Raw genomic sequence first — 10,459 nt, forward strand, 5'->3', positions numbered from 1 at the left:
TGTGTGTGTGTGTGTGTGTGTGTGTGTGTGTGTGTGTGTGTGTGTGCGTGCGTGCGTGCGCGCTCTTTCTTTCCACCTGGGATATGGAGGTGGTGGGTTGATGAAAGCACAGTCGCTTTGTTTGAACACCTGCTCACCTTCTGACTCACTGGTTGCTCTGTCTCCACCTGAGTGTGTGTGTGTGTGTTTGACTTCACTGTTGTTTCGCAGAGCTGCAGTACACCAAAGGACTTTCAAAAATCCCGGCAACGGAACACATCACATATTTAGATAGATTCTTTCCCACCAGAGTAATGCTGACGCTCAAGTGATTTTCCATCGGACTTGTGATGGACTCAAACTAATCGGATCGTCTCAAAAGAGCCTCAGGCTAATTTCAGACCAGGTCTCTTATTATGACCTTCCAAATTGGTCCGGGACTTGTACCCCCAAGAGAACTGTTTTCTACGCCTGTCAAACTTTCTGATTTTGCTCAGCGCATATGCAGTTTACCATAATAATGCTGGTGTTCCACAGTAATCTTTGAAACAACAGGTCCCTGATGCTTCTCATTTCCAACTGCCGATGGTCAATTTGCCGAACGAAATGACAGCCGCCACGAGCAGATTTTATTAGCAGTAGCCAACTAGCTCATTGAGCTAACGTTGGCTCCACGAGTTGGTTGAAAACAGCATCACTGGCTGACTTTTTCACGTTTAAAACAAGAGCCCTGCTCTTAAATTGAAAGTTGATGGCTACATTCATGATATGGTGGTAAAACACTGAGGTCCAAGCTGCATGTTTTGGAAAGCCTAAAAAAATAGAAGATACAACCTTCTAAAAGAGACATCACCAACCGTTTGAAGCGCAGCATCGCTTTAGTGTGTTGAGAAAACCAAAGGTTGCCGAGCCTGGTTACGGTTGCCAAGCTATGATTGGACGTTCCCTGTTGAAGGACGGGGGGGGGGGGGGGGGGGGGGGGGGGGGGGGGGTTTGAATGGACAGGTTGATTATGAGAACGCTGGACTGGGTGAATTGAATGTAGCTGTGAGGTTGTTGACAGTAGACAGTAGAATCGTGCAGGGGTGGACAGAAGCCGGTGAAGAGGGTTCAGTATACAATACATGTAGAAGAGGTGAGATGTGCTTGTAGCATGACAACAAACAAAAGAGAGAGAGAGTGTGTGTGTGTGTGTGTGTGTGTTATGTAGAGAGCCTTCTCTCTGAATTTAATTAAAAAGCTCTCTGATCTACCACAATGGAGCATGTTTCTGATAATCTGCCGCTTTAATAGAGCACAGTTTGGTGTGTGTGTGTGTGTGTGTGTGTGTGTGTGTGTGTGTGTGTGTGTGAATGAATGTACACGTACTTAGCACCCAGTGCGTGAGTGTGCGTGTTCGTTCTTCCCGAGACACACGGCGCTCCTTTGAGAACTCATTACAAACAGTACAAACCCTCTTCCTGTTCTCTCAGCCTGTAATCCAGGTGCAGCATGTTCAGCGCTGCTCTGATAAAACAATGAGAAAAAATATATATTGTTTTGTATCGCCTGTTGTCTCTTCCTGTATTTTTTTTTAACCTTCTGGTACCTAGCCCTATTTTTAGCCCTCTGCTCGAAAATTGCATACCCATACTAAAGAGAGTCCCGAGCTCTAACTACAAGGTCTATTTTAATAATTTTTATGCTAGAATACTGGAAACACTTATGAGATGTGTTGAATTGTGTAAATATTGTGTATATGTTACTGGTTAATAACTGATACACTTATGCACACACAGCTCAAATTGAAAAATTTCTAGGTTCGCCTGAAAAAAAGCACTTGTATTGAACTTTTTTTTTTTTAAATAATGCAGCTGCAAGCCTAAAACTACACCACAGACATAGAACAACACGTTTTACATGTCCCCACAACATATTTTACTTCGATTGAGTGAAGCAGGCCAGCATAAATGGTCATAAAAATCCAAATTTTGATTTTCGGAACCAGCTGTGGCTGAGGCCATGGTTCTCTGCCGGAAACCGGTGGATTGCTCCCTCCAGGTGGGGACGGAGTGCCTACCTCAAGCGAAGGAGTTCAAGTATCTCGGGGTCTTGTTCACGAGTGAGGGTAAGATGGAGCACGTCCAACTGGGAAGAGACCCCGGGGAAGACCCAGAACACGCTGGAGAGATTACATCTCCCAGCTGGCCTGGGAACGCCTCGGGATCCCCCAGAATGAGCTGGAACATGTTGCCGGTGAGAGGGAGGTCTGGGTCGGCCTGCTTGACCTGCTGCCACCGCGACCCGACCCCGGATAAGCGGTGGAAAATGGATGGATGGATGGAACCAGCTGTTGCATTGCTGTATACTAATTTTATATACTATATAACTAAATATTAACTATATATTCACTTTTCTTATCACTAAGAGTGTTCAATAATCCTAATAAATCAGTTTGACACCATTTTGAATAATTTTGAGCAGTTATGATGTGTCATATCTGTCATTCATAACAATAAATGGCCCATAATGTGTGTCTATGTGACCCTGGTAAGGCCGATTTACTCGCGTGAGACATTTTTAGATGCGGGATAGTCCAACGGGAGCCATGCAGGGGTGTTTGATCGTATCCGGGTCTGTTTACTGACTAAAAATTGCAAAATGCTGGGCGAACCCCCCTCTCTACATGGATTGCTCCACCCCACAGAATCGTCTGCCATTTTGTGATTCATTCCGCCAGCGCATTGATCTCACTCACAGACATGCAGCAGAACATGGCGGGCAGAGCTGTGCAGAAATCGGCTCGAATAAATCCGTTTTTCATCGCCAAAACTGTCAAAACGTAAGTTTTTTTTACCCAATTTTTTTTCTCGTGACCTGCGGCTGATGTTGGCATGCATACCCATAACTTTTGAACGGTTTGAAAGAGAGTAATTTGGACGCCACTGTGCGTTTCCGGGTCGAATCGTGCCCCTCCTGCATGTGTTCATCCGCCATGTGCGATCCTGCTCCGTGATGAGAGAGCCATAGAGTGAGCATAGGTCGTCGATTTTTGGCCAAAATTGTGGCAAATCTTCCAGATATGATATTAGTTCATGTATAATTGTGTTTGCAGTGTTTACAATGGCTGGTATGATGATGTTGCTCAGACTTTTCCCGTTAATTCGATATTTAATATGTCTGGAGCAATAATCATATTTCTTTATGAAAAATGCTTTCTACGACACGCTGAATGCTGCACACTCTAAAACAGCCCCCCGTGGGGGGCTCTCGGGTCCAACGGGTTGGTTAAAGTAGATTAGTACCACGCTATCTGCAAAAGTCACATTAAGCATAAACAAAGCCACTGGAGATTTCAGCAAAATCAGCATTTTTGTCCAGTCTCTGAGAATTTAGGCTCCTCCCCCAAAACAATGATTGGAACAGAATTGTATCGGCGCTGCTCACAGCAATAGGTTTAACCCTTTTAAACTTGGCAGCCCACTAGGACGTCAGTCCGTTTATTGTGAATTTTAGACTCATTTTGAATGAGGAAAAACTTCCCCTGAAAAAAACACGTTTAATTTGGAATACAAAAAGGAGAGCAACAGAGGATAGACGGACATTGTAGATGCTGTGTGATCAAAGCACACTAAGCACACAAAGCACTGGCAATATTTCCCAGGATCAGTACCCCAGTTTTGATAATCCACAGACCTTTCTTTTGAAAGTGTTCCATATTTCTCTGTGTGGAAAATAATTCCATAACTTCATTGGATTTTTTTGGCCAGGGCAGAAATCTCAAAGGCTGATGTCTCCAAAACCTGGACGAATAAAATCAAGACTACATGCATATCTGACCAGCAGACCATTCTGCACTCCGGTCAGTCATTCAGATGCTACAGTCATGTGCAGTGTGAACGTGTCATGGCTCAGCGGCCAGCAGAGGGCGCCGTTGGCTAACCTTTGTGGCAGAAAGTGGACCGTTCTTCTTTTCATGTTTGCTCTTCATGTTCTGGGAAGTGAAGACATTTTTGTACCGTCATTAATGATTTTTTTGTTATTGTTTTTTCTTCTGCGGTTGCCAGGCCGACCTGAGTTACAATGTGCAGGACGACCCGGCTGCCTTCTATGGCGTCAGCAGCCAATACGAGAGCTCGGAGAACATGACCATCACCTGCTCCACCAAGGTCTGCTCCTTCGGCAAGCAGGTGGTCGAGAAGGTGGAGGTGAGGACGCTTTGTTGACCAATAGACCGGGATCATAAATGTGTGATGTGCTGCCCTTTATCACTGGAATCCAAATATAGTTTTATTATATTATATATTTATTATTATTGTTATTTATCATTATCCTCAGAGCTTTAAGATTTGCTCTTCTGAACTGGCTCACTGGCTTTAAACAGTATTTTTAAATAAAATCAAACTCAGGTATACACTTCAGAAACCAAGAAATCAGAAACACTCAAAAGTCAAACCTGAACAACAAATATTAAAAAAAGCAGATGCTTGAAAATAATTCTCTCTCTCTCTCTCTCTCTCTCTCTCTCTCTCTCTCTCTCTCTCTCTCTCTCTCTCAGACGGAGTACGCGAGGTTTGAAAACGGCCGCTTCGTCTACAGAATCAGTCGCTCTCCGATGTGTGAATACATGATCAACTTCATCCACAAGCTCAAGCACCTGCCGGAGAAATACATGATGAACAGTGTGCTGGAGAACTTCACTATACTGCTGGTGAGGGCAGTCAATGTATGTGTCTGTTTGTGTTTGTGTGTGTGTGTGTGTGTGGGGGGGGGGGGGGGTGTTATAGTATGAATAAATCAATGTCTGCTTTTTGTATGTGTGTATGTTCTGGAAGCCCCTTAGAGGCAAGTGAGAAAAACGAAAAACAATCCTATTTCTAAGTCTCAACTGAATCTTCTTTAATTGTTGTTAAAAATGATTGTCTCTAAAAGTCATTATTATTATTTTTTGTCAGGATCATTCTCTCAGCATTTGTTGTTGTAATATTTATGTTTTAAATAGGATTGAAAGCATTCATGTTTTCTTCCAGGTGAGTTAGAATTTGTCCATGCACTCTAAACCAGAGACTCTGATCCCTTTGTGACTTAAGGCCTCTTTCGGTTCTTAAAAAATGACCACCTTTCCAAAATAAATGAGAAAATAACACACCGCAAAACAAAAAAAGGTGAAAAAATATACTCGGCTGTTTGGCGCGGCGTGATTTGCGTCAATCGCCAAAACGCCACAAATGCTCCAAACGCGTGAGTTGAAATATTTCAACTTCGGCGGAGAAATGGCGTGACGCTGCGGCGCGATAACCTATCAGCGTTGAGATGTTACTCCTGTCATCACTGACGTCCTGCCGTTGTTGAATCGGGAAATAAATACTGTAGCCGTCTGTGTTCACCCAGAGCTCTACGATAATATTAGTAGAGACCGGACCAAACTCTGTGTGTGTGTGTGTGTGTGTGTAAACCTTGCGGAGAGAAATACTAAACATGAATTCAGACTTTTTACAAATCGGCATCACTGTTATTTCGGAGTCCCTTTTTGTCGGTTTATTGCCGTTAAATCACAGCCAAATCAGTTTATTTTGTGTTCATACAGCTGTAGTAAACAGCGACGTGTGGCTTGCTAGACAGTGAATACACTTCGATAAAATTCACGGAGCTCCTCTGGACAATGCTATGAACCAGACATGACGGCGTTTAGTTTCCCATGATATCTGTGACTTCCACAACACGTACTAAGCAGAAATACAGGTTGTTTTTTCCACGGTTGATGGCGGACAGTTGAACGGCTTCCAGGGCGATAAGCCACGCCCCCTCTCCGGCACGTCCAGCACAATTCACGCGAATGAACACAAATAGTCCCCGACGAGACCGGCGGCACGAATTAACGTTTGGTGTGAACACGGCATTAGTATGCTATACCACTGTCAGCTGATTTATCGTAATTGGCAGGGTGATATTCAAACATAACTAGTCTTTGCAACTATGCTTCGTTTATTTGAACTATGTGGTTTATTTATGTGAATTCTTGAGCAAAAGTGACTTGCAAAACCGCAAAAATATATTTTTATAATTCGATTAAACTATTTGGCACTACCTCCCCAGCACACTAGATTATTTAAATTACTGTCATGTCTTTCTATTAAATAGAAATGTATTGTAACTGGTAGTAATATGGTAGCCTCTTGTGGCTGAAATAAGACAACACCATCCTGACAAAAAAACAAAAACCCTTTTTCTCACTTGGCTCTCGGGGCTTCTGTAGTATCTTGATACATTTTCAACACCTAACTTTTAAAAATGATTTCTTTCCTGTGTGTGTGTGTGTAGGTTGTCAGCAACAGAGACACTCAGGAGACCTTGCTCTGTATGGCGTGTGTGTTTGAGGTGTCCAACAATGAGCACGGAGCTCAGCACCACATCTATCGACTCGTCAAGGAATAACTCTTGTACACACACACACATATATGGCCTTTTTGCTTGATGATTAACGGTGACATTGGAGGTAAAATGTCAAAAAAACTGAATACTACTTAAGTGTCTTTCAGCCAAACAACTCCACTTGGTGAGGAAGAAAACGGCTGCATTTTCACTGCTGCTCACGAAACCCCACAACAAGATTGGGATCATTTCTTTATTTAACATCAGGCATGATGCAGAATTCTCCTCAACCAGAGAATTTCCACTCATAAATCATAACGCCAATCGGATTAGCAGATACTTATTAGCTGTAAAAAGCACAGTGAAGCACACCGGAATCAACCTGTGTGGTTTTCCCCCCAAAAAACATTGTGACTCTGATATCACCTGGAGATATCATGTGTCCTGCTAATTGGTTTATTCCCCTCTTTTTCCCCAATAAATACTTTTCTGTACTGTAGATGGCAATGAAATTGATACTTCTGTCACGTGTATTTGGGAAAGTCAACCCAGGGACGGAAAAAACAAAAGAATCTTACAATTGTCGCCTGTGACAAAGGTGTGTGTGTGTGTGTGTGTGTTATCTGCCGAGATACTGACGGACACTGAAGGTCAGACCCTGTGTATCATCAATAACCAGAGATGGAAATGACACTACTGCGTTATCATATTGTACGGTGTAGAGGAGTTTTGTACAGATAAAATGCAAATTGTGTGAACTGCATTGTTGCACAAAAAAAGAGGTTTGTCCCCAAAGAAAGGAAATCAGATTTTTACCTTTTTGTATGTTTTCTTTAAAAAAACAACAAACAAACAAACAAAAAACAATAGCGTCAAAACTTTGGGAAATTGTTTATTGATAAAAGCATATAGACTATATTTTAACCAGGAACACTATCTAAAATTTATGTTGATAAGAAAGTATAAGTGAAATTGAACAATTCAGGTACCATTTTGTGCAACTAATGATTCTTCATCAAGATTGAATAAATAAATACGTGCGTTAAAGCTATAATCCTTAAGAGTGCAGGCCCGGCGGTTTTGACCTTAGTGACAGTTGCTTTACGCTTCCTGTCAGCGCTTCACAATAAAAGCCCCTCCATGTTTTGTCTGTTGAAAGCTTTTAATATGAAGCAGCAGCAGTAGGAAATGTTAGGTTAGCATTAGCAGTAACTTAATACGGCTATAGGAGGGTGAACATTAAATATTGGGGGCTCATGTCAATGAGATAAAATTACAAACAGTAATTACAAACATACATGTGTCCTGTGAGGCAATTTGAAACCAGCCCAGGAATGGCGGACCTCGCCATTAACAATAAAAACTACCATATCGAGAGGTAATTGCAGAAGTATAATACTTTGATTGGCTATTGCTGAAAAAATGCAGACCAGAAAATGTTACCAAAAAACCCATAAACAACGGTTTGATATCATGAAAATCTTAAGGATTATAACTTTAAATAAAAAATGTATTGTGGTCCGTCCATTGGGAAGCACTGTGAATCTTTAAAACTATACAACAACGTCACTCATTGTGTACAAGGGAAGGAAACGTGTCAAACTGTTAAAACAAACCTATGATTTCATCTGATCAGGTTTCTCTCTGCAAATTAAACCTTCGCTTAGTTCAATATTCTTGCACCAGCTAACTTGAGCTTCAGCATGCCCATACTGACAAATGTGTTCCAAGTCTGAAATATTATTACGTCCATATTTACATTGAGGTTCCATCTTACGGCTGCATTTACACGTATTTGCATTTGTGGTTCTACGTGTATGTGTGACAGATTGATGTCTAAACGGCTTGCACACTATTTATTGTTCTGGTGCCTCATTCATAAAATGCAACCTAGACTTGTTACAACTAGAGAAGACCAATTCTGTTTGGTGTATCTTCACATAGCTGCTGAAAAAAGAATTGTAAAATAGAATCTGAAGAACAATGTAGCGACTGTCTTCAACAATGAAGAATACAGTATGCTGGTTAACGCGGTGTGAAATCTCACAGCGATGTGTTATTCTGTCACACCAGCTATACGGATATGTAGTGTCCAGAATACCCAGTAATTTAGTTTTTGTTTAGGGAAACTTTTACCATTTTACCAAACATTAAATGAGCCATCTTTAGTCAGAACTAGAGGTATTTGCTCATAACGATTACTCATGCCTGACTCGGATCTGACTGTTGTGGAACGACCATCTGTGCTGAAAAAAACTTCGAGTTTTTGACTATTTGTTTGAAGACTCGTGTGGGTGTCTCAGAGTGTCTGTAACTCTGAGACACCTCAGGTGTCCAACAAAAAACGCAATCCTTTCAACACACCGGTGAGTCATTCTGCCGGGAAAACCCCTTTCAAAATGGCCCTGGCTTCAACTTTCCCCGACTTTTGTCTCACACTACAGTGATCAGTTGTTTCGCAGGCGGACTGCTAGACCTTCACAGCACCGAACTAACAAGTAACATGTACACGATAACCTAACGCGCAGCCTTAAAGGGGCTGATTTTGCAATAATGACCCTTGTCTGGACATTATCTACCACCTGCTTACCAAAGACAGTCATCATGTGACACGAAAGGAAAATGGATTTATTACAAGCTAGAGTAAATTACAAGCTTCTGCCAAAAAAGGACTATCAGCCTCCAAACATCTGTAGCTCATGCTACACTGTAAACTGTACAGATGTAAGTAACACATACAACAAAATAAACAAAAACTAATGGAAGTAGGGTTACAGAACCTTTTGTGTTGTTTTTTTTTTACCTGGTTTAGAAAATTGTGCATTAACATATTTTGGTTTTTAAAGATTTTTAATTTGAACACCTTACCATCATGGTTGGAAGGCTGGAGATATTCTTATACAGAAGAATGCCACGGGAAACCCCAAATGTCTGTTAAACTTAACAAGAACTCAACTTTAGGGCTTTACTGTTAAATGTCCACTCATACTAGAGAATGTGTGAGAAAGTCACACAAAACGCAAATGTATACATGCATACATGTTAGGCATGTATACATGCCTAAAGGTTATTGAAAAGGTTTCAAAGTTCGGTGAGCTGCTGAGTTTCCGAGTCATCGTCGTCCGTGTTGTTAATGTCGTCTCGTATGTGCAAGGTGGATATTTATCTTCTTTTCAGAACCACACGACGCACAGAAGTCCTGTCTGTAATCTATTCCGAAATGGCCTTGACTCTTTTCACTCCGGTGCATTTTGCAGCACATCTGTATCTGCGCTGAGGGTTTTTGATAAGGTGCTTTATATAAAGGTGACAATACCGTTTATTACAGATGTTGTGTATATCTTTGATATTCTAATGTTTATCCTATTTTGCGAAGAAGAGAGAACATTTAGGGAAATCTAAAAGCTAGTAATGGTTGTCTATTGGTACTGCACAGGGTCTGATCTTTGCTTTGTAACTTTTTTCCCCTCATGGCTAAAAGTATGTTAGATATTTTCTAGCTTTGTAGAGACTTTGTACGCATATGCTATTCAGTTTAAATAAATGGTCAGTTCCAAACTGTGATCTGGGTTTTTGTCTTTACTCATCAGTCCACATTAACTGTAACTTCCATAGTCTGAACTCTGAGTCCACTGAAAACAAAGGAAACATTTTAAATTCACCTCTGAAAGGCCGTTTGATTATTTTTATCAAACCATTTCTCATGGTACACTATACATACACACATATACAGTATATATGGCAATGGGGGAGGTAAATAAAAAGGATTCTTTGTTTGTTTTCTGTGGATGTTTTTATGGGAATGTGGATCTTTCAGATCAATTTGAGGAGTGCCCATAGTTTGCAAAAAAGTAATTGTATAATAAGTATATTGAGAATAATGAGTATAATGAGTATATTACATCAAAAGAGGCATAACAACACCATTTATTAGACCATAGTATGGTGTGTCAGGAGTCATAAAAATGGCATAGTATGTTGAAAAAAATCATAAAAAAGACAGTATTGTAAGTCAAAAAAGTAAAAGAAAAGTAATATCAAAAAAATCATAAGAAAGTCATAGTACAGTATGCCGAAAAACGTTATTAAAAAGTCATAGTATAGTACCTTAAAAGAAGTTATTAAAAAA

At 40.9% G+C, this 10,459-nt stretch overlaps 1 protein-coding gene across 2 annotated transcripts in view; it reads left to right on the forward strand.

Moving 5' to 3' along the window:
• LOC116400971 (transcriptional enhancer factor TEF-1-like) overlaps nt 1–9,888 on the forward strand; it is a 42,622-nt gene extending 32,734 nt beyond the window's left edge. For both annotated transcript variants that reach the window (XM_031879102.1, XM_031879103.1), the window contains 3 exons: nt 4,026–4,166; nt 4,517–4,669; nt 6,280–9,888. In XM_031879102.1, the coding sequence (XP_031734962.1) occupies nt 4,026–4,166; nt 4,517–4,669; nt 6,280–6,393 (408 nt within the window). In that variant the 3' untranslated portion in view covers nt 6,394–9,888. The remainder of the gene's footprint in view (nt 1–4,025; nt 4,167–4,516; nt 4,670–6,279) is intronic.
• Nucleotides 9,889–10,459: the final 571 nt, after the last annotated feature.

Source organism: Anarrhichthys ocellatus, unplaced genomic scaffold (genome assembly GCF_004355925.1).
Source record: "Anarrhichthys ocellatus isolate YVR2014 unplaced genomic scaffold, GSC_Weel_1.0 scaffold227, whole genome shotgun sequence".
NCBI lineage: Eukaryota > Metazoa > Chordata > Actinopteri > Perciformes > Anarhichadidae > Anarrhichthys > Anarrhichthys ocellatus.